Source organism: Siphateles boraxobius, unplaced genomic scaffold, assembly GCF_051911475.1.
Source record: "Siphateles boraxobius isolate OS27281-9 unplaced genomic scaffold, OSU_SipBor_1 84, whole genome shotgun sequence".
NCBI classification, from domain to species: domain Eukaryota; kingdom Metazoa; phylum Chordata; class Actinopteri; order Cypriniformes; family Leuciscidae; genus Siphateles; species Siphateles boraxobius.
The window spans coordinates 709,300-734,487 of NW_027509213.1; the positions used below are offsets into that span (position 1 = coordinate 709,300).

Genomic DNA, 25,188 nt, shown 5'->3' on the forward strand with positions numbered 1-25,188 from the left:
TGTCATTGTGAGCGCGCTTGAGAGGAAAGAGATGCACGCTTGTGCGTTTGGCTATGATGCCTTTGTCTTTTAATGTCTTCTCATCTGTGGAGAAGGATTGCGCTCCTTTTAGATTCAAATTTACATTTATCCATTTAGAAGGCGTGACTTAAAAAAGGAGGAATACATCAAGCCATTTATCTTAAGGAGGCAATAACTTGAGAAGTGATAGTAATACAGGTAGGAAGAAAAATGTAAAAGCTTAGAATAACAATTATATTCATATGTGGGATTTATATTCAGTAAATTGCATTTTTAAACGGTTCAGTGGAATGATGTGTGTGGGTGTGTGTGTGTATATATATATATATATATATATATATATATATATATGCATGCATGCATGCAATTTACATTTAAATTTAAATTTATTTTTGCATTTAGCAGACTTGTGTATATAGTTTATATATATATATATATATACACTACTAACTGTAGTGGATATAATAATGCAATATAAGCTCTACATATCAAAATATATTAGCAGAATTACATTTACATTTATGTATGCAATTAGCAGACGCTTTTGTCAACAGTTACTTACAGAGGAAATAATTTCATTATAAATTCCTGTGAACTCTTTTTATTTTTGGATCCAGTCGTCAGACTCACAGCTGTAAAATTCCTGAATACATGATCGACTGAAGGTGTCACAAAAGAAATTGTAATTTTCTAATCATAAATTCCAGCCTCCTGTCTCTTCCTGTCTTTTCTCCATGTGCAAGAAGTTCATTATTTATTCTCGGCTGAATTAGAGTCTGGCATGTTCTCCACATTCATTTGTTTGGTGTCAGCGTAAGGAATTATTTTAATAAATGTCGTCCTTCATCATGTTAAAGGCTCCCCAGTTATTTGTGGAATGTGCTCGCATCTATTTTTCTTTTTGTGTTTGAGGGAAAAGCTTCAGCTTTAATTTCAAGACAAACATCTTGAATTTTCTTATTTGCTGATGAATATAATCTTATAAAATTTTTATAATCCAGCTTAATGGTATTCGCAAATGAATCCTTAATATAAGTGGATCAAAGTCTGTGGTGAATTTTAAGGACTTTCTGTGTTCTGTTGTATTTTTGTTATGGGGTGAACATTGATTTCAGCCATCAAGAACATGAGTTAAAGGGTTAGTTCACCCAAAAATGAAAATTATGTCATTAATGACTCATCCTCATGTCGTTCCAAGCCCGTAAGACCTCCGTTCATCTTCGGAACACAGTTTAAGATATTTTAGATTTGAGATTTTTTTTAGATTTAGCATTGTATTCTCTTCCGGTTCTGTTGTCAATCCGCGTTCATGAGTCCGCTGACGTAAGACGAGCTGACGTGTTATCTGGTGCGTCCGAGCTTCGTTTACTGTCTGAGGGAGACGCACGCTGTAAACAAAACAATCTTTGCAAACATGTCTAAGGATTTCGACACAGGGGAAGACTTGCATTTTTTTTAACCAGACATATTTATTTGAACCCAAATGCACGGACGCACCAGATAACACGTCAGCAGCGTCTTCCGTCAGCAGCGTCACTGGCCTCGTGAACGCGGATTGACAACAGAACCGGAAGAGAATACAATGCTGAATAAAGTCATCGTTTTTGTTATTTTTGGAACAAAATGTATTTTCGATGCTTCAAAAAATTCTAACTAACCCCCTGAGGTCACGTGGACTACTTTGATGATGTCTTTATTGCCTTTCTGGACAAGGACAGTATACCGTACATAGATTTTCAATGGAGGGACAGAAAACTCTCGGACTAAATCTAAAATATCTTAAACTGTCATCCGGTTTTACGGGCTTGGAACGACATGAGGGTGAGTCATTAATGACATAATTTTCCTTTTTGGGTGAACTAACCCTTTAAAGACTATTTTGAATTCATGTTTGGTCAAACTCTGTCATTTACTCTGTCGTTTAAAACCCATAAGACTTTGGTTTACTTCAAAACGCATTAAAAGTCAGGAAACTAAAAGATTCATAAAGGTGCTGTTTAAAAGCCTAAATTAAATCTGCTCATCAAATAAATAAATCATACCTTTTAGCAAGACTTGGACAAAGCCGCTTGATTTATATGGATTATTTTATGACACCTTTATAACCTTTTTGGATATTTTAAGTTTTAGTGTCATGTACTTTCAGCGGAGGGACAGAAACCTGCATCTACGTCAGGTGACCTGTAAATGCCCAACAACTGTTTCCATTGCAGTTTCGTGAAATATTGCTTTTGAATTGCCTGAAAAACCACCTCATGCGAGTTAAAAAACTTTTTGCGATAAATAGGAGTTTTCCATTGGGCATAATTTCAATTCGCAATTTCAATTTGCGCAATTTGAAGGGTAATGGAAACGCGGCTAGTGTTTCTCGAACCCATTGTTCCAAACACCATCGCAAAGTTGTGTGGTTGGAACGACAGCTCTCGACCTGTTGTTAGAAGATTATAGTTTGTATTACATGTGGACTTAATAAATCCTTATCTTGAGCAAAAAAAGCAAGCTGACATTCAGTACAACCTGTGTCTTTAATTTAGTATGCATAAAAATGTCATTTATGTCTATTAGTTTGTCAAGAGATTTAAAGCACAGTTTTTGAAGACTGCGCATGTGCGAACGTGCTCCACTATGTAAGAACGAGCCCATGATTGAATCTGGAAATAAAGCAAAATAACTGAGCAAAATAAGAAATAGTCCTCAAATGCCATATCTGTAATTTATATCAAAACATCTAGCGTTAATTCGATTGAGTTTTTTCTCCACCATGTGTGTGACGCAATAAACCAACGTGGTTGAACGACTACTTTGGGACAATATGGTTTCGGGAAACAGTTGTGACTAGCAAGTTGATTTCTTCAACAATCCATCGTACGTCATTGTACGGGAAACGCACCCCAGAGCGTTACCGACAGACTGGGAAGAGAGAGGAGCTGCAACAATGAAATATGTGGAAAAATAATGTGTTTATTGAACATCAAAGCATGAAAACCTGTTCTTGTAGAGCCCAGAGACAAAATCAAGACTTTGTAAAAGGGCATAATAGGTCCCCTTTAATTTTTAACCAAAGTCTTATAGGTTTGGAATAACATAAGGGAGAGTAAATGATGATTTTGGAATGAACTATCCCTTTAAGACGTTCAAGAATGTGTGATTGTGTTTTTGTTCGTCACATTTTGGGTGAAGTCTTTCTGGGAAAAGGCCAGAAAACACTCCAAACACAAAGTCAAAGATAAGCCTGAGACATTTCCGGTGAGAATCCGTCTGTCACGGCTTCTGCCGCCTCGGTGATTCAGCATGCGTCTGGCGGACAGACATGTGACCAAACCGACTGCATTATCAGGACGTCTGCTCCTCCTAATCGCTCGCCAGCTCAGCTGTTCCACACGGAAAACTTTCCAGAAATCTGAAACGTTACACAGCATTTCCAGGATAGAAAACCAGCATTGCTGCATGGTGGATTCCTCATTTCAGATAGTAAATGACAATTTTAATGGGCTGTCATCTGTTTTCTTCTTCCTCCATTAGCTTATAATGAAGTGTGAAACGCTGAGTTAATGTGATGAGATTGTCATATCGCCATTCGCCCCTCATCCATTATTTGTTTGCGTTCGTGTGGGGAGGTTGGTTTGTGTAGCTCTTGGCTATCATCCATCCATCCAGATGCTTGCCAATTATATTTGAGATGGTGTGTGTGGAGTGATTAAATCCAGCCAAACACACAAATGTCTTTTTCAAACGCTGCAAACGGTCCTGGATAAAAGTTTTTCAGGAACTGCCAGACAGATTACATGTTTTCCTTCCAAGGAACACAATGCAATTGCCCAGATTTTTTGCTTTTGGAGAAAATGAAACAAGCATTTGCTGGTGAATAATGTTCGTCATAGAGAATCAGGACACTAGCAGTGTCTTCTTGTGTTGTTTAGCTCATTGATGTTGACTGGTTTGGACTTGCAGTCTTGTGGCCTTCGTTTGCTTCATATGCTATTTCATGGTTTGTAAGGATGCTTCCACGTGCACTTTTTATAATTTGCATTGTAGCATTTAAAATAGATTAGCAGTCGATATCCGAATTCTTTTTTTTTAAAATTAGATGGAGCGATATTGGATTTGTAATTGTGCATTCAAATTTTTCACTGACCCAGTTTGAAAACCTTGGTCGTTGATCACTTTGGATGAAAGCGTCTGCTAAATGACTTGCAAAGGAAAAGAGCGGTTCAATCCAGGAAGTGCCACATTTGTCATGTTGACATTTAAATCAGTTGGAGAAGTGCTTAAAGAGGTCACCGTTTCAAAGCCAAGCGCATGATGTCAGCGTGCACCAGCGTGTGAGAATTACTTTTCCTGGTCACTCGTCTACATTTACAGTGTGGCCTTATGTACTGCATGCTTCTAATATCACACTCATAAGTGCTGGAGGTCAGTTATGATGCCGTGAGTTAACGTTACCGTATTAATTCGAGCCTGAGACTCAGTCCTCATCGTTTAGAAGTGCATGCAAAGTGGATCTGTTCTTGTAGCACAGAAAACAACTTAACAGCGTGTCGACAACACACACCAAACTCTTCCAGGGCTCAGCTACAACTACAGTGCTTGACGGTCAAAGTAGACGTCTTTCACGGGCAGCCAATGAAGACCATAGACGAGCATTATGCAAATTACAAACCTATGTAGGTTCGATCAGGGAGTACGTTTGAAACTTTGCAGAGCTTTTACATTCTCAAACAGCTAAATTACACATTACATGAAAGGCAATAACTGAAAAAGCATGATACAGGCACCCGCTGGTTATATGTGCTGCCGTCTCCTCCTCTAAGCTGCTTTACGCTCCTATCATGAGCTGAAATTATTAGAAAGTTTGAAGACAGCGGTTCAGAGGAAGATTACACATGAGGAGGTCCTGATGGTTTGACGGTGATTCATTTTTGTAGAACATTGAGTCCTCATTTAGGCTATGTTTCATTTAGGTTAAGTGTAAATTTTGTCTTAGATGCTTCTCATAAAATTAAAGAGAAATTAAAAGTGGATACACAAGTCAGTCAGTTGTCTTGCAGAAAGAGCATAGAGCTTTAAAATGAATGTGGAGAGAAGCTCAGATCATTTTGGAAGAGTTCATATGGAGAGCTTTGACTTTGATTGCAGACAGTTTGAGACATTGCTGAGATCTCCTCTGAAACTCAACATGAGACACGTAAGATAATTTAGGTATTTTGTTCAGAAGAAACATTTGAGAATTTTTGGTAGACAGGAAATCGATTCGATTCACCATTCATAGGTTATTGATTAGATTCAGAATGATTCGATTAAAACATTTTTCTATTTAGTTTAATGCGATTTGAATGTTTAGATTCTGACATTAGTAATGATGTAAAATAGACTGGGTGTGTGCAAGACATATCAGCGTTTATGGGATGCATTGAGGAGGCCAAACTACTCTCAATGGCCAAGTGATGCTGACATAGTTTTGGTCTTAGTTAGATACAAGTTAGATACAAATTTTGTTGATCCTGGAACAACATTCCTGTCTGAACTTAGCTCTAAACCTACTAGGGAAACCACCATCAAACAAACCAAATGTGGGACGATTATAAGTTTGTGTGGGACAATGTGGGACATGTTACCAACAGTAAAAAATAACCTGAAACTGTTATATAATGTTTATCTAACTAAATACATTTGTATTCTGCCTTTCAGCTGATACAGATTCTTTGTTCTTTAGTCCCTTCCAGAAAACACCATTACATCACTATGTAACATAACATGTCTTTATTTTACATGACATTTAAATTCAACATCACTGAGCAAGGCAGGCATCATGCAGATCACTATTTTTGAAACAGTTCCGACCAAGTCCAAATAAAATCCAACAAAATAAATAATGAACAAATAAAATATAAACCAACATGAATTTAGATCATTGACAGTCTTACAGTATATATATAAAAAATATATGAAACCACAAAAGTGCATATTTTTTTTAGAAAGGATGTGAATTAAAACAACCACAGCAGGCAACAAGTTGATAAATTATTTTAAATTTAAAATTAAATTTAGCGAATTATCCACTTGTTTTCTGACAGAAACGCATGGAACGAATCACCGCTCAACATTTTGATTGACAGCCGTCACAACCCACTAGTGACCGCCTTTACTCCAGTCCTTTCAACCATTGGATGGGGTTTTAAAAATGGCTGTTGTATTTGTACTTCTGACGAAGCGTTGTTAAATATAGGTGAAAAACTACGCCGCAAAAATAATAAATATAATGCTTTCTTAAAAAGGCAAAAGAACACCTGCACGGTTTCTTAATATGACAATAAAAAACCAACAGACTGATGAAAATGCGGGACATTTTCTCAAAATGCGACGTGCGGGACAAAGGGTGAAAATGCTGTGCGGTACAACGCAAATCGGGACGGGTGGTCACCCCAAAACCTACCCATAAGTTATCCCTAAAGAAGCACCTGGCTATAAGCCTAAACTTGACATAAACTGTAAACTTTTCCTCAAATCTGATTGGTTGATTGTAGTGTTGTTCAAGGATCAATAAAGCATGTTGTACTTGGTGAAATCAGGTTCACTATGGCCTGTGACACTGGCTCAGATTCTGTGTAAAGAACAATTCTTTGTGACTGTATACAGTAGTTCTCAAGTTGGAAAAGACTTGGTAATTTGGTGCCTATTTTTTCTTATATGAGCCCAATGGCTCCTTAATTGATTTTTGTTGTCTGGAGTTTGGACGTCTCTTCAACATGCATCTTACATTGACTCTGTACTTTCTCTTTATCCGCTGATGCGCTGCTGTAAATGCAGGTGGGTGGTCGCGCGCACATTTGTCGCTCTCTTATCCTGAGTCATGATTATGTTGCTTCCTCTGATGGTTTTTGTGTTCCCCCTAATGTCTCCCGTCACCATGGATACGCAACAAGTACAGTCTTCGGGATAAAGCCTTTGTGTCCGGACTGTAACAAATGCATTCAGCTCCCCAAAGAACTGCACACGAGCATGACATCACATCCTCTGCATTCATCGGCCACATGCCGTTTGGGTGATAAATAAAATATTCATGACATTTTCTCAATTATTTGATAATTTTTTTAATAAATGTTGCTATATACAATAGCATATTGTGATGATTTTAACAAACTTTTTATGTGGCAATTAATTTGAATGTCATTAGGCTTGATAAGTGTGGCGTGAGAGAGCGGCGCGAGGCCGGTGGCGTGATTAATAATGAGCAACAGCTGTGCGACGCACCGGTCTTGTATCTCTCACGGAGGAGCGACGACAGTGAAGGACGAGAGAGAAACAGGCCTGGATTTATGTTTTTGTTTTTTGATATGATATGTGACAGCAGTCATCCGTGAGGGGCTGCTGTTTTTACTTTCGCTTTGTATTCATTTCATTTATTGTATTAAAGTAAAAAAAATATAAATAAAAAAAGACATAAATCCAGGCCTGACCTCTCTCTTCCTTCTCTGTCGCTCTTCCGTGAGACATACGAGACCGTTGCGTCGCGCAGGTGTTGCTCATTATTAATCACGCCACCGGACTCGCGCCGCTCTCTCACGGCCCTCGGCCTTCGCCACAATAAGTTTGATATGAATCAGTTCAAGCTGTCCATTTCAGTGAATTCATCCAAAATTGAATTCACTTGTATCATCTCTTAAATGTGGGGAAAGTTCTGACACTTTTCAAATGTTTAAGTAAAAATATATAGGTGAGTATTGCTGTTCATGACTATTTATTATTATATTGATTCAATTCACATTTATTTGTATAGCGCTTTTCATAATGCATATTGCTTCAAAGCTGCTTCACAGAAAATGCAGAAACGTTATAATTTCTGCAGTTGTCAGAGGTGGTACAACAAATATGTTACTTTTTTTATATATAAAGCACAATTTAAAACAACAGAGAGTTGACCAAAATGCTGCACAGGAGTAAAATATAAATATTCATAAAAAATAAATTCAAACAAATATTCTTCATTTAATAAAAAGCACGACTTGATTATTCAAATATTTTAGTGTATTTTACTTCTTAAATTGAATATTTTGACCGTTTTGTTGAAATGAGGTTCATATTGTATGAAAAAAAAGTCAGAATCGCAAGAAAAAAGGTTGCAATTATTTTTAAATTGTTTTATTATGTGCCGTAAATAAGCTTCCATAATATTGAGTTCTCTGACATCAGACTTTTGAGAAATCTGAGCATAGTTTGAGACATAATGAGATCTCTTCTGAAATTCTAGACCACTAAGGTCTTTCTCCCCTAAAGCAATGTCTTGTGCACAAACTCTCATTAATAAGGCTTTGATATGAGACACACAATATTTATTTTGCTCCATTTACAGTGTGTAAATCTGGCATGTCTGCGAGTATTAATTATATGTTATTCCTGAGGTCCAGCTTTAGTCTCGCAGGAGTGAGTCTGTCTCCCAGCGTGAGAATGCTCCACAGGGGCTCGAAGGTCATGTTATACTGCAGCGTATCTAAAATCACTTCAAGATGTTCCCGCCAGATTGCATCTGACCTCAAATGCCACTTCATTTTCATTTTCCTCTCGTTTGCCAGGACAGGAGTCGGATATTCACCGCTAGCCTTGAACGCTGGTCTTTCCCGGAGGTCACATCTCCTGATCCTGACCTCCAAAAGAACATTCAGCATCGACTCTTATACAGTCTGGAAACACACAATGACAGCAGCATTCACTTCTTATCCTTTTGAGGGCATTGTGGGAATGAGTTCCCCTGGATACATGTTTGTGTACCCTTTCAATACTATTTTAAATATCTCTGTAGGGATGGGAGATTTTTTAAGATATAAAGATATTTCCCAGACCTTTTTAAAAATTATATTTGATATGTATCTCAATATTTATGCATTTACTTTTTTTTTTTAAAGGATGCTTTTCAACAAAACACACATTGTCCCGTAGATTCAGCAATATTTGCCAACAATAAAATACAGTATGGAAAAATTTTGTTAAATAATCAATGAGAGTAAGAAACCAAGTGAGTTAAAATAATCCAGATGACTCAGAATATTTATTTCAAGAAGTAAATTACAATAAGAAAGAATGAGTTCAAATAACCAAATTTCAGAATATTTATTGCAAGTAAAAAACAGTAAGAATTAAATGAGTTAAAATAATCAAGGTGTGTTTTAAGTAAAGAATATTTAATTTATTTAAATGAATCATTACATTTCGTTTATATGCAAAGGTATCTATACAGTCATACACGACATTATTCCACTATGTGTATCTTAATAAATCAATTAATGCATGAAAAATGATGCAAACGAACAATTGAATCAGAGTTTTAAATCGATTCACTGACAGTTTGATTGATTCACAGATTTGAATCAGTCTCTGTAACTTTGGCTCTCCTTAAACTTCAGTATTGTACAAACAAAGAAAGGATCATGCAACTAGTCTTAATCAGGGTTCGAATTATGATATCATCTTTGTGGGGGTCTCTTTAAAAAAAGAAAAAAAAGTAACCCACGAGCAGGCGTGGTGTATGTGATAAATAAATAGCTAAATACTGCACTTCATTATTTTGAGTTCAACGTACGTTTATTAATACAGGAGTAGAGAATATTTGGGTGGAGTTCGTTACCTCTAGGGGGGTCTGGGGACATGCCCCCCCCCCCCCCCCACAGGAAGAAAATTTTGTACATTTTAAAGATAAATTCATTAATCTGGTGCACTTTGAGTCACCCGAATCCGCTGTTAAAAATAATCCAACCGCCCAAACATATGATATTCTTATTTAGATCTGCATCTGATCATAATTACAAATTTTCAAATTCTCAATGTTAAGCATGATAATATGGTAAAATATCACACTGAAGTAGGCTGATTTAAAATTAACATTTAAATTAAAAGTTATTCTTTGGCCAAAATTACATTTCCTTAATATCCTAAACAGAGGCTTTTTACTCCCTTCAAAGTTAAATTGTCAATGTTTCATTACATCACTGTTGGCAAACACTCTTATCAGAATAATTTTTTTACCTTTAAAATAGGGCATTTTTCCCTCTAATTTTATGTAGCCTATGCTCCATCTTTCTTTTAAAATATTCCTTAATTTGATCAATACATTAAATCAGAATAATAAGACAGTAGGCTGTTACCAATCAAATTAAGTAATTTACATTGAGAAATTACAACTGTAGTAAATGCCCTGATATGTTTTCCTTGATTGATTTTCTCTAAAGAGAATTACGTTGTTGAAAACGAAAGTAAAAGAGTGACGCTCATTTCGTTTTAGCATGATAAGAGTTCCGTGTCTTTATTAAAATCAACACATTATAATGATCTATCTGTCATCCATCCTTGATTAATTTGAATGTAGGCTAATTTTTTTTATTATTTGTCTGCCCGACCCGCGCAGCACTATCGGCAAACTTAATGGCCACAGGCCGAGTTTTGTTGAGAGCCGGAGGCGGCTGCTTCGTAATTCCATGCAGGAAAACCCTGAAAGGAGTTCGCTGACATATTGGTGGGGGCCTACCTAGCGTCCCCCCAAATCATTTTTTTGCTAGTAGCTACTTTTGTGTATTTAAATGTCTGCAACCTAAAATAAACACTGAATAGTTGTGATATATTGAGCGCATCTGTCTCTGGCTCAGCGCCAGCCAACGCGCGAAAGCACTTTTGAATTTAGCAGTTGATCACGTGATGCACTGACTGTTCTAATCACACCGCTATGAACGTACGTGCGAAAGGGTTAACAAATATGCCTCGATTATTGAAGGGAAAAGTGCTTTATTTGTAATTTAAAATGATGGTGCTGATGATTTTTAGAGCCCCCACAGGTGTAGGATTTTACTGCTTTCAAGGGAGCTCATACTCTCTCTATATGGGAGCTCAGCTCCCACTGGCTCCCACGTAATTCGAACCATGGTCTTAATAGACAAACACAAAAAAATCATCATTTTATATTTCCAGCACAGTTGTTCAAACAATATCGTCCTCCTCTTTATTTTTACAGTAATGTGCATCTGCCTTCCAGCATTGTCAATGACAGAATGACTGTTGGGTCGTGGGCCGTCGCAGTGCCAGCTGTGTGTTTGTGTGTGTGGATCCTCAGCCAATCTGTCAGTGTTAATTGACGCAACATGGTTCTCAATCACAGCGGCTCAGTCTTGCATGTGAAGGTATGAGGACCGAAGCGCCTGCGTTTTGTGAGTAATCCCCGCTGGCCCTCGTGACCCACGTAAAGCTCGCCGTGCCACTGCCAGCGTGGTTAAGACCCTTCATCTCATTAAAAAAATGAGTCGTATAATCCGTACGTTAATTAACCTTCCTTAATAGCCCCTCGAGGATGTATAGTAGATCAAATATTGCTGAGATTTTAAAATGCAAATGCAGATGTGCGGAGGCCTGCAGAGCTCGATTCATGATGAGTGTCAGTGATGGGTTCAGAAGTAGCGTTTGATGGGAATGGAGTCGCCCCGTGTGGTTCTTTGGTAATTTGTGCAGACGTGTTTAAAGTGTTCACGACGTATTTGATACAGTATCTGCCTTAATGTCTTAGGAGATTTTTGTAGGTAAATGAGTTCTTGTGGAGATACATTATATTATATTATATTATATTATTATATTTAGGGCTGTGCAGCAATTAATCGCATCCAAAATAAAAGTTTGTTTACATAAGTGTGTGTACTGTGTATAATTATTTTGTATATAAATACACACACATGCATGTATATATTTAAGAAAAAATTGTTATTTATATATAAAATATTTATATATAATATAAATTATGTATATATATATATATATATATATATATATATACATAAAGTATATACATACAAATATTTCTTAAATATATACATGCATTTATATGTACAAAATAATTATACACATATTATCAGAACAAACTTTTATTTTGGATGTGATTAATCGCGATTAATCGTTGCACAGCCTTAATTATATTATATTATATTAATTATATTATATTATATTATATTATATTATATTATATTATATTATATTATATTATATTATAATCCCTTTGGAGTTCATGGTAACTTCTTGAAATGTGATTTTAAGGACCTTTTGTCACTTTTTGAACTTTGTGTCGCTGCTTGATGTCTAATGTAAAATCTGGGTGGTGGCACAAAAGCAGTTGTGTAGCACTGATGTAACAGAGCAAGTTTAGCTCTTGACCTTGGAGTCGTGCCGTAGGGTTGGGTACCGTGTAATCCAGACTGAGCCGTGCGCTGATTGCTGTCGCCATTTGGCCACCGCTATTGTTGTTGATGAGATGTTGAGCAGCAGCTGGTGTCTATATTAGCGTGCTGTAATTAGCTCATACTGATGAATACGGTGGGATATTCCCCCCTCCCCAATCCCAGCTATCAAAATGACCATTTCGGTCATTAGAGTGTGATATGCAAGGACAGATTCCTGGCCGAAGGAAATATGCAAAGCACTCTGGAAATGTCAGGCTCAGGGTCCGTGCTAAACACGCTATTCGTTCATGAATAATGTAAACTCAGAGCGACTCTGTCTCTGAGATCTGAAGTGTTCGACATGCCCTCTGTGAGTCAGTTCTCTTGCTTGATAATGGTGAGGTGTTCGTGGAGAAAGTGTTACTGTCTCTGAGTGTTGAGTTGCATGACAGCAGGGATTTGTGATTCTCTCCCACAGGATTCAGTGCGGAGAACAAAAACTCCATCGGTTGTGCTCCGGACGTGAACCGCTCTTAATAAAGCACTCTGTCATTTAGCATGCTGCCACCACCATCAGGGCTTTTACCATTTGACCAATTAAGTTTGCTGACTTTGATAAAATCAATGAGCAAACACTGATGGAATCTATAGACCTTAATCAGGGTAGTGCTACCCATAAGGACATGGTGCTCACCGTGTTTCATTTTTAATGGGAATGCAAACAAGGCTGTGCGGGATAAAATATATAGTGGATTCAGTACAATGGATTTTACTGTTGTTTAACAATGTCCAGCTAATAAAATATCTTTCCAAAAGAAAACTTTTTGTGGAGAAATGCTCTATGAAACCGTTTTGAAAGTTGTACGTTTTGAAAATCACATGTGATCTAGGACCTTTATAAAGTGTGTGCCAATGCATTGTCCCTTAGCCTTGTTTTCATCCACGTAAAATGTAATATGGCTTCTAACCCGACTAAAGTCGATTGTACACTTTCGGATGTCGTTTAAGGCAAGACGCCACTGGTAAAAAATTTTTTTAACTAATGGATATCACCATATTTTCCCCAGTTGATTAATCACAGTACATTAAGACAAATGTGTTGTATTTGTGCTGTCAAATTAATTGTGATTAATCACATCTAACATAAAAGTTTTTGTTTACATAATATATGTGTGTGTGTGACTGTGAGTGTGTGCGTGTCTGTGTATACACACACACACATATATAGCCTGATATATATAAATATAATATACACACACATATTATGTAAACAAAAACTTTTACGTCAGATGCAATTAATCGATTTGACAGCACTAGTTTTCTGAAATATTATGTTTAAATATGCAAATGATGCATATCTAATTAAATATGCACATGTTTGCATAAATGTCTAAAGCAGAAATTTGAACATTGGATAAAGCCAGGTTCAAAATTCTTATTTGATTTTGTTGACATATTAGAGGGGATTTTGGATCTCTCTTTTTATTATTCCATAAATCAGAAAATACTGTCAATAGATGGAGAAAAAATACTTAGATAGGAATAAAACTGTAAAGTTTGGTGTATGTGAAGCTGCTGAAGTGGACCGCCTTTATGTATTGACCGACAATACGTATTGTCATAGAAATCTACATATGCAAAAATATAGTGTAATAATGTAAACTCTAAAATCTGTTCTGTGGATGCTTTCTTTCCACTAGTCTAAAAGAAGACGCGTAATGGAAGCAAAATAACCCAAAATTGAGTGCTTGAAAAACTTGCCTTTAGCATCTTAATGGTATTTGTTGATTTATTTTACATTGCACATGCAATTACCATAGGTTTGAGTTGTTTGTCATGATTTTGATGTGACATTATTTTTTTGTGTTGTGGTGTGGTTGAGCTGATGGGTGGAGAGCGAGTAGTGTGGAATGACAAAAGGGTTAATGCCTCTGAGAGAGATGAGCTCATTTCCTGCTCACGCCCTCCCTCCGTATGTGTGTGTTAACTGAATATGACTGACTATCATTGCATCAATATTCCATTATATCAGCTCATGTTTTAAAGGAACAGTTCACCCAGAAATCATCAATCATTTACTCAAACCCATATGAGTTCAACATCAGGGTGAAAATGATGTCAGAATAAGAAAATGAGTGGTTTGGTAAAGAGTCACTTTCTTTTCTGTCTAACAGAGCAGAGTTACTTCAGTATACTATTCTAGTATCTATTCCTATTTTGAAGGAGCTTTTATTTTATATTTTCAGTTTTCACTTGGATTTTTGTTTAAGTATTAAACTGTAGTATTTAAACTTATGTATTTTAGTGTTTCATTTTCATTTTGCAACACTGTAACAGAGTGATTTCTCAGGGTTTTACTGGCATCAGCAGAGGGGGATTGTGGGATGGTAGGATATATTACGTCCAAATAAGATCATATTTAAAGGGTTGGACTTAGTTCACCCTAAAATGAAAATTCTGTCATTAATACTCTAAACACAGACTTTCTTTCATCTTCGGAACACAAATAAAGATTTTTTTTGATGAAATCTGAGATCTTTCTGTCCCTCCATTGACTCTTTGAAGAGTCTTTGACTCTTCAAAAAGGTCATAAAGAGATGTAAAACTAATCCTTATGAATTGAGGGGTTCAGCAGTCCAAATTTTCTGAAGAAACTCGATCGCTTTATATGATAAACAGACTTAATTTAGGCTGTTATTCTCGTATAAACACTGATCAGCGAACATAAACAGAAGCTCAACCGAACCTGTTTGACGTGCGAGAACAAACCTCATTGGTTCCTTCTGAAGCTCAAACGTTCTGCGTAACATGAGAAGAACCTCACCCCCAAAACCAAGCATAAAATGCAAAACACCTGCAACCTGCAATCTTTTTGATTTAAATGGCACAAGTCACATACATCATTCTTGTATTTCAGGTGAATGTTGCTGTCAATCTAGTGAATCTCTCTATAAGTGTAGTTGCAGTCTAAGGACGATTACATGCTAGAGTTCATGCTGTGCTGCAAATCCAGTGACTGGTGCATGGAGGAAAAACATGGTTTGTGAAAGTGACTTAACTCTTTTCAAACCTTCAGACGACGTCTTACAAACTCCTGTCCGTCAAACAAACGGCAGATTTCCCAGAGAGTGTTTAATCTGCTGAAGTAATTAAACTCTGATTGGTCTGTGACTCCCTCTTGACCTTGAGACTAATTATTGGCATCGATCTGGCCTTCAGTTTCTCCCGGTGGCGTTTCAGGACACATCACTCACGGGTCTCATAGGTGCACCTGATTTCAGGCTTTGAGTTTTGATTTGTTCCATCAGATTGATGCCTGTCAATTTCAACATTGTCATTTTCATCTCTGATAAAGCCCATAAATTGAGCATTGATCCATTCGAGAGATTGATCCGTGGTGACAAAGGTCTCCAATTCAAAGCTTTGAAAAAAATCCCACAGCTTTTTGACTTATTTAAAATAGTTTTAGATGTGTATATATATGGATCTAGCAGACTCTCCTTTTGAGGCCATTGCATAAAAAGTTTGTATGTAGTGTGTGTGTGTGTGTGTGTGTGTGTGTGTGTGCATATATGTAGTTTGTCTCTAATGAACTCTATGTTGAGGTCATACTATTTGTGGTGATTTGAACGCTCTACTGTCTCAGCGTCTCTGTGTTTTCTTACCGTTCATTACGGTCCTGAATGCCAAAGTCAGCACAAAGTTGAGGTTACTCCTCTCTAGTTCCACTAGAAACTCTTGAACCAGTCGCAGCATCATTAACAGACGGGTGAAGACACGTCCCCTGAGCTTCAGACTATTGTTCTTTTAATTAGTTTCAAATTAATTCCAGGTCAGTGCTCTGAGGCAATCTAACACCTTTCCAATATTCTGTTGCTGTTGTGTGTTTTTGCGATCGATTTTTAAACAGAGGTGTGAAGGGCCGAGAGGAATAACAATGACTGGCGCGTTTGTCTGGAGGAGAGTCGAGCCGCATCAGCAGAGTCTTAAATCTCCTGCTCCAGGAGGAAGAGCAAACATGCAGACCATAAGGAGATGTGCAGATGCACGGCTGCCAGGAACTTTGTAGCAACTTCTGTGGTAAAAAACAGTGTTAGAGTTGGTAAGTTTGATTCATTTCTGTGAATCGGTCCAAACTGATTTATATTTGTCTTCAGTCAAACATATTCATTTCTGTCCCATATATACATATACTGATCAAAATTATAAACGCAACACTTTTGTTTTCATGAGCTGAACTCAAATATCTAAGACTTTTTCTATGTACACAAAAGGCCTATTTCTCTCAAATATTGTTCACAAATCGGTCTAAATCTGTGTTAGTGAGTTAGCTCCTTTGCCGAGATCCTCCATCCACCTCACAGGTGTGGCATATCAAGATGCTGATTAGCATGATCATTCATGAACTCACATTAGCATGATTATTGCACAGGTGTGCCTTAGGCTGGCCACAATAAAAGGCCACTCTAAAATGGGCAGTTTTATCACAGCACAATGCCACAGATGTCGCAAGTTTTGAGGGAGCGTGCAATTGGCATGCTGACTGCAGGAATGTCCACCAGAGCCTGTGAATTGAATGTTCATTTCTCTACCATAAACCGCCTCAAAAGGCGTTTCAGAGAATTTGGCAGTACATCCAACTGGCCACGTGTAACCACACCAGCCCAGGACCTCCACATCCATGTGTATATGACATATGCAGCCTGAAAATGGTCAATCAATAAAAAATGAACTAATTAATCACACATTTTTTCTGTATTATTTTTATATATTTTTATATTGTAATAATTTTACAGTTAATCTCCAAATTAATGTAGAAACAACATAATGACATTTATTTTAAATATTTGATCTGACAGGGAAGAAATAAACAGAAATTGAATAATTTTAGCAAACACTTTACCTTTTTCACTGCATAAATTATACATTTTATAATCCTTATTAAAGCTACAAAGGTTATTCAGTCAAGAACACTGAGTGATTTTCTCTGTATTTTGTTCTTTGATTTACATAATGACAGGCATCACAGCAGCAGGTTTATTAGGCTGATGTCACTTTAAGACCTGAAGCGCCCGTCATGCAGATCTGACATATATGATGTCCTCACAGCTCTTTACGGTCAATTAAGACTTTATTTAACTCATTTAATTTATAATGTTAGAAAATATTTCTGTTTCAAGTACATTTCTTTTGAAATGTCTAATTAAAGAATATTGAAAAAAAGGTGTTTTAGTAAAAAAAAATACATATTGCTGTTTGTTATATTGCTGCAAACCCAAAAAAAAAAAAAAAAGTAGTACATACACTATATTCCAAATCAGACAATTATAATAAAAGTCAGAAAAAGCTTTAAGTGAAGAAAACGCAAACTGATATGAGCCAAACAAGAATCATTTCACTGTACAGAAAAAAGCACTGAACTTCTCCTTTCGTGTTCCATGTCAAAAACAAGAACATGTGGGTTTAATCATGTAAATCATGACATTGTTTTAATTTTTGGCTGAACAATGCTTTTGCTGTCATGTGTTGTGAAATCTCACTGTCTTAGTTTGTTTTGTAGTTTTGCCCATATGTAAATAACGTTCAGTGTTAAACCGTCGGTTTTACCTGAGACAGACTTTTGTGGAATTGTTTTTCCTCGTTAATTAGCAGCGTGAAACACAACGCTGAGTCTCACCGGGGAGTTCACAACAAATGCAGATTGTCTAGAATTCTTGAATATATTTGTTTAAATCTGTTTATGTTAAGAGCCTCTGCGCATAATTCTCCAAATCCAGTAAAATCAATATTCATTCTCCATTTTACGCACATTGACAATGACAGACTTTTTTTCTGGGAATTTCCTGCGAGGAGACGCCTTGATGAAGAGATTCATTTGATAGGTTGTGATTGGCTTTATTAATGTGCAGATTAACAGTCTGCACAATGTTTCTAATGAGCACTTCATGGCCCAGAGTGATGAATGAATCCTATTATAGTGTCAATTGAGGTTATTTGCAGCTTAATATGTGAGAAGCACAAAAGGCCAGGCGATTTATTTAGATTTTCGCCTCTATCTTTCGCCGTTCTGGCCGAATGAATGGATTGGCTCGTTAGCTAAACATGAACTTTGAGGGCAGAGCGAAATGTTAACATGATAAATGAGATCTTCTCTTATGATATGAAAATGAATAGTGGCTCTGTTTCAAATCCTTGTGAGCTCCCTAACTGTCTGCTGTCTATATAGCCAGCATCCTAATTGACAATGAATCATTTTGGATCACCTTCCATGCGTCATATAATGCTTCTCATTTGAAATGCACACTGGAAAAAGAATTTCTTCCATTGTAGTTTTGTCTTGTTTTCCAGTACACTTTCTTAAATCACGATTCTGGATTTTCTGGATAAGTTTATCAAAACTAGTGCCAATTGCTTAATATATCTGCATATGAGGTCAGGAAACAATGATCATCTTTTCCTTTAGTTTCGAATAAGGTTTATTTTCTGACCCAATTGGTAGAGATTTGTTCTTGTTTAAGGATAAACTTGCTTTATTTTAAAGGATTTCTCAGAAAACAACACTTTTTAATCTTATGTCACTTTGCATCTCAAGTATACAGTATGTATCTTAATTTATGAATGTTTAGAGATTTGATATCAAAATTAAGTGAGTTTATGGTTGAGCTTTGGCCGAATTTTTTTCTTGCTTTGATTATAAACTTTATTATCTTATAAAACAAGACTTATCCTCTGTCATGTTGTCAACTTATTGAGCATATTATTTTTTATAGTGTTGCTTTAAGAATTTCAAACTCGAAGATATCAAACCTACTCGAGGTTTATGCTTAAAATGAGGGGAAAAAAATCTTCTGTAAAAAATACCTCTAAGAAAACAAATCTTGTCTATCAATCAAAATGTTAGCATGTTTTCTCAACTAATATTGGGATGGTCTAATATGCATAATGAGTTGAATTTTGCACAATGAATCACACAATGATTGAATGAGTATTGAGTAACTATATAACTTTTTGAAAGCAAATGATCCTGTGAGTTGGGAGAGTTTGTGTTTGAGTGATTCTAATGATGGTTGAGAAGGTTTGTGATTTTTCCAGTGGGATTTCTGATTGTCTCCTACATGTTCCCGATGGCCCATGTGTGGCATCTCCATCCGTATGTCCACGCAGCGTGTCTGATGTGCTGTGCTGAATTATGTATGATGTTCAGGGCTCCTTTTGGGACTTTCCTCAAATGAGCATGAGCAAATCTCACAAAAACATGTCCTGCTTATATTTCTGTGGATTCTTTATATAAAAGAATAAAAAAGGAGAATTGCAAGGTTTTATTTTACAAATTAGGCTTTTTGCTATTCTAACTGTGAGATAACCTTTTGTTAACCCGCCGTTAGCGATCTATCCCTCATGCACTGTGACTTCGCGATGAGGTTGTTTTTTTTCTGCAACTAACCAACTAATACAATTTTGGCCGACTAATGCTGCGTTCACACTGCAGGGGCTTAATGCTCAATTCCGATTTTTTGAAAAAAAATATTTTTTTTGCAAGGCCGTTCACATTTCCAATTAAATGCAAAGTTTTGTGATCTCCTGTGTGAACGTGAACGTGAAATGAAGTGACCCGCATGCGCAGAAGAGTACTCAACGGTCAACGGCGTCACTTGTTGTTTTACTTCAACGCAGAATTATGACGTTTGTCGCATATCAGTGACGTGCGGGTCGGATTCATGTGACCTGGCCGTTCAGATTGAAGTCGCATTTGAAAAGATCAGATACATATCGGATTTGGACCACGTACCCAAGTGGCCTTGGTCGCATTTGAAAAGATCGGATCTGTGTCGTTCAGACCAGTGGCGTGCACAGACCTCCTCAAGGGCAGGGGCGGAGGGACCAAAAAGGGCACTAAATAAAGAAAACTAGTACTTCTTGATTTTTTTGTTTCTATTCTTTCTTTCCTTGGCATTCTAATAAAATATGTTGAAACAATTATTAGAATGCATAACACAACAAATGAAAATAGGGAAATTATGATAATATTACTAAATATTATTTACTTTACCAAACAAAACAGTGAGAATCAAGAAGGTAATTATGGAAAATTCATTTTTAGTTTTGTTGATGTTGTAAATTTAATGTATGTATTATATGTATGAAAGACAGTGTTAGCTATCATGAATCAGTAACACTTTACAATAAGGTTTCATTATTAAAATTAGCTAATAATAAACTGCACTTCTACAGCATTTATTAATCTTAGTTAATATTAATTTCAGCATTTACTAAAACATTAAAATCAATGGTTGTATTTGTTATCATTAGTTAATGCACTGACTGTGACATAACATGAATAAACAATTAACAGTTGTAATATTAACTAAGATATAGCCTACAGTAACAAATGTGTTGCTCATGGTTAGTTCATGTTAGTTCATGAGTAATGAACAAATTAACCTTATTGTAAAGCGTTACTATGAAATCAAAGATATAATTTCCTTACAATTTAGAGTTGGACATGGACTTAAGATTTAATTTAACTAACTGTTAGATGTACTTCCTCTTGCACTTTTATTCCTTGGATAAAAACGAATGACATTGTCACTCAGAATGCGTCTGAAATCGAGTTATACTTTTATTGTATTTAAGAATAACTCGCATGCTGCAGCAACTTTTAGAGTAGCATGGTGATGGTAGGATAAATATTATTTTCCGTATTAGCTTAAACGTTACCTGGTGCTCGTTTGAAAACTCGTGCGAACTGCTGCGTAGTGTGTACCAGAACCGTTAAATGCGTATGAGGGGCTGCAAAGGAAACTCCGCATACCACTTCTCCGCCAATTTTTTTTAAAATATAATATTTGTTTGTATTATTATTGTTAGTGGCAAGGGTGTGTAAGTGTGTTATTTATTATAATATTTATAATGATAATAATAATAATAATTATTATTATTATTTACAATTATCAGAAAAGGGCACAATACATTTTGAGACAAAAGGGGCAGGGGCTTCAAATCTTTGAGTTCATGTTGACAGATATGAGCATAGTTCTAAATATTGTTGAGTTCTCTTCTGAAACTCTAGAGGAGGCATGTTTTTCCTCAAGAGAAACATCTGAGAAACGGGAGACGGTCATGATCATTATCAAGAGATCTCATTGGTGAGTCCAGTCCTGGGGTGGCTGTTCATGACAGATGGACGACCGTTAGCTTCTTTTCTCTAGCTCTTGTCTCAAAAGTGTCTCTGTTCAGGCTCTTCTCCTTTAAATGAGTTCAAAAAGAAGCTGGTAGTTGTGGCTGGGTTAAAAATATAGATTTCTCGATTTTAATCGATTCTCATTTTGATGATCCAATATTGGTTCTTAAATCCCAAGAATTGATCTTTTAGTCTTTGCTGTTTTCAGTTGATCCATGAACAAAACTTCACTAAACATTATTTGTGGCGCATCCTATCCAATAAATCGCATTAAATTTGTGCATTGTTACTTTTGATTTGAAACAAAGTCTCAGCTTCCAAATTCTGTCAATATAAAATTCCAACAATAAATGTGGCTTTGGCACTCTTGGCGACACGGTAAGTGTTCATTTTGAATCCTGTTTATAGAAGAAAGTAACTAACACTGCCTTTGTCAACCACCTTTCCTAGAACAGCCTCACTAATGGTGTTGATGGTAAACCAGCACCAAACCATCACTGGACCATGCTAGTCTAAGGTGTACACACTTGTAGTTTGGTTTACTTGGTTCATTTGGTCCGGACCAAAAAAAAAAAAATTTAATCTTGGTCCGGTTAGTGTTCAAATTGGCATTTTAACACAGAGCCTAAAGATACCGAACCTAAAGACATGGGGATATGTTCACAACCTAATTGGTCGGCTTTTATTATGTATATTTCATGATGGAACTTACCGAACATCCAAAACAATGCTGTGTTCTGGGATAAATGCGCTCGTCATTTAACTACAATACATGGTATTTTGACCAGCTGAGAACTCGTGAAGTGCTTATAAAATGTGTAAATGAGTCAAAACAGCGTCAGGAATCCTTCCGTCACACACAAACGAAGATCTGCTGCGAGGAGACGTGGTTCTGATGCTGTACCGAACTGTGTTGGGAAACATCATATGCGTGATTATTCTGTCCTTTTTTAGGGTCGCATCTTGTGACATCATGTCCCGTTTTTGGTTCGTTTAGATGTCTTTGGTCCATGTTGCGTTCATATTTCAGTTGAACCGCACCAGAGTTTGCTTGGAAGCGGACGAGACTCATCTTTTCAGCGTCTCGGTCCACTTGTTTGGTGCACCAGGGTTCAGATGGCAGCGTTCACACTTTCATTCAAATGAACCCTACTAACAGAGCAATCGCACCAGGGTTCGTTTTTACACCGTGTCCGTTATTAGCCGATCATCATAAATGGTTGTTTCCATGTCTGATCTCTGCAGATTGAGGGTTTAGGAGCTTCGTGGTGTTGTTTTCTTCTGTTGTGTGAATAAAGACTCTTTTCTACCTGCGCGCTCACAATGGCAGTGAGTGACCCATTCCTATGGCAACACCCGCATCTCTCAAGGTTGCTGTGAGCGATAGCGGTTCATGCAATCTCCTGTGAGCAGATAGTGCCGTTTTTACGGTTCACCCGCTGCCCTTGGGTGCTCACTATGGGCCACGCACAATCTCTTCTGTGTTGCTGATAAGGCAAATAGTGTTTTTGTGGAAGCCCCTGTTATATTGGATTATAGGTCAAGCGGTGACCTCTTACGGACAGGCAAGCCTTATCGATCTGTGTGAAGTTGAACTCGGAGGAGCTTATCCAGGTAAACAAGCCATTTCTACTGTGATGTCATTTACTGTGTGTAAAAACTCACTAATGTTAGAGGGGAAAGTGTAATTTTAGCTTTTCACAATATTGTAAAAAAAAAAAAAAAAATCTGATTTGCGCTAGAAGGTGGTAAAAGGGATTTTGGCTGAATCACGTTTCGCCACAAAATTAAGAGAATTATCTTTTGAAAAATTATTTATTCAGACTTTTTGGCATAGTGATAATAGTTTTTCCACTATTTGTCCCAACTTTTCATTATTTATCATAACGTGATCTGATTTTTTTTTTTTTTTACATAAAAAAAAATTCTTTATTTTTCGTTGCGGTTTTAAGTCTGCATTATATGAATATTCACCCTATCAATATTAGAAATGCATGTTATTGATATTATTGTGAACAATTCATTCATGCATATTTTTTCTTTTTTTTAATGTCATTTTTGGAAACACTTCACTTAAAGCCTTTATGGATGATGCATTATAAAGGTATTTATAATTTATGTTATAATGCATTATATCTTTTTATAAATAATTGTAACCAAAGGTACTGTAAAATACATTATACAATTGGCATATTCCTTGTTACGTTTGAAATTGGTTGTTTGTCATGTTTTAATGCATTTTACTTTCTAAAGGTGTTCAATGAGTAGATAAGTATTGTATAATTGTGTTTACAATTATACATGAGATCATACAAGGCATAATTAATTCATTTAAAATACTTTTATAATGCATTATATATATAAAGGCTTTAGGTAAGTGTTTCCTTTTTAATCATATTTTTTGAAAGATCCACTGAATAATTGAACTTTTAAAGGCAAAATTTTGTGACACTACAGGGCCATTTAAAATGAGCTAGTGAAAACCTTAAACGATAATGTCTTTTTTTTTAATATCATAATATTCATGAAAATATCAGTCTCAATGCCGTCACATTTATTTCTATAGGGTGTTAAGGGTGTAAAGTTTATTAATTATGAAACAAATTCAGTTTCAGCTATAAAGCTTCGATACAGAAGAAAATAGTATCATTATTCAGCTCAATTTGGTTCAAGGTTTTTTCTCATCCAGAAGTCAGTGCAGTCCAGTCAAATCAATATATTAATATTAAGTGTCTTTTAGGTTTCAGTATTGAGAATGTATAACTGTCGTGAAAATCTCAGTCTTAATGTGGTCAAGTCACATTTAGATATACAGCGCTTAATATAATACAGATTAATAAACATAAAAATAACAGTGTTGTAATATTCATAAATTATTAAACAAATTCAGTTTCAGCTTTAAATCAGCTCTACAGTTATTATTCAGCTCAATTCAATAACAGTGTAGATGTTGCATATTTAGTGTCATAATCCAGCTCAGTTCAGCTCAAATTGTGAGAACAATGGCAAAAATCATAGCACTCCTAACAAAAGGTTTCATGTTCTTTCTGCAAAGTGTAATTTCCTATGTTTTTCACTTGATTGTGCAGTGACATGTGACCTGAATGTGTTTTTGACAGGTTTGTGAAGTGTTGCTCTCACAGGGATGCAGGTTTGAATCGTGTGTCACGTCCTGATCCCGTTCCCGTTCCCCCTCCCTCTCTCCCGGGTGTTTGGCAGAAGCTGCGGTGATGCAGGACATCTGGAGCGTGCAGTATTTCCCTGTCGTTTCTGATATTGTTGTTAATGCTACTCACGATTGATGGCAGCTTGGCAAGCAGGCGTTTCATATTTCACTGAAACTGTGCAGGGCTGGAGTGAATCAATAGCAGAGAGAGAGAGAGAGAGAGAGAGAGAGAGAGAGAGAGAGAGACGCTGCTACTGCCTCCCGCTTCCTCAAACTCCTCCGGATCAGACCATCTGGGCTCACGGGGGCCGGCGCTCACAGCCCGTGTGTTTTCCCTCGGAGCGGGCGGCTTGATGGGTCACGAGACCTGTTGCATCACATTTCAAACTCGACTGATGTTCTGTGATGAACGGACTGTGCATTGCAGCTGTGTCACACTGACACACAAGATGCCACTTTAAAATCCCCCCCCTCCCGGCATTCACTATCCCTTTTGTTGTAGTCTGGTCTCCGGGCTTGCAGCTGTCGGAGCCAGCGAGAGATGTTTTGAATGCGCTGTGTTTGGTCTGCACACCAGAGGCACTCAGGTGAGCTGTTTCCTGCAAACACTGACTGCTATAAGGTAAGAGCGCAGC

The 25,188-nt window shown here is 36.8% G+C and overlaps 1 protein-coding gene across 3 annotated transcripts in view; it reads left to right on the top strand.

Moving 5' to 3' along the window:
- cdk14 (cyclin dependent kinase 14) overlaps nt 1-25,188 on the top strand; it is a 158,908-nt gene that overhangs the window by 12,145 nt on the left and 121,575 nt on the right. The window contains exon 1 of one of the 3 annotated variants that reach the window (XM_077221665.1): nt 24,840-25,140. The exons of 1 other annotated variant lie outside the window; for it this stretch is intronic. Coding sequence is in view for 1 of the 2 variants with exons in the window: in XM_077221664.1 (XP_077077779.1) it covers nt 25,104-25,175 (72 nt within the window). In the remaining variant the exon portion in view is untranslated. Of the gene's footprint in view, nt 1-24,839; nt 25,176-25,188 lie in introns of those variants that run through there. One more of the 3 variants, XM_077221664.1, reaches the window with a different exon arrangement.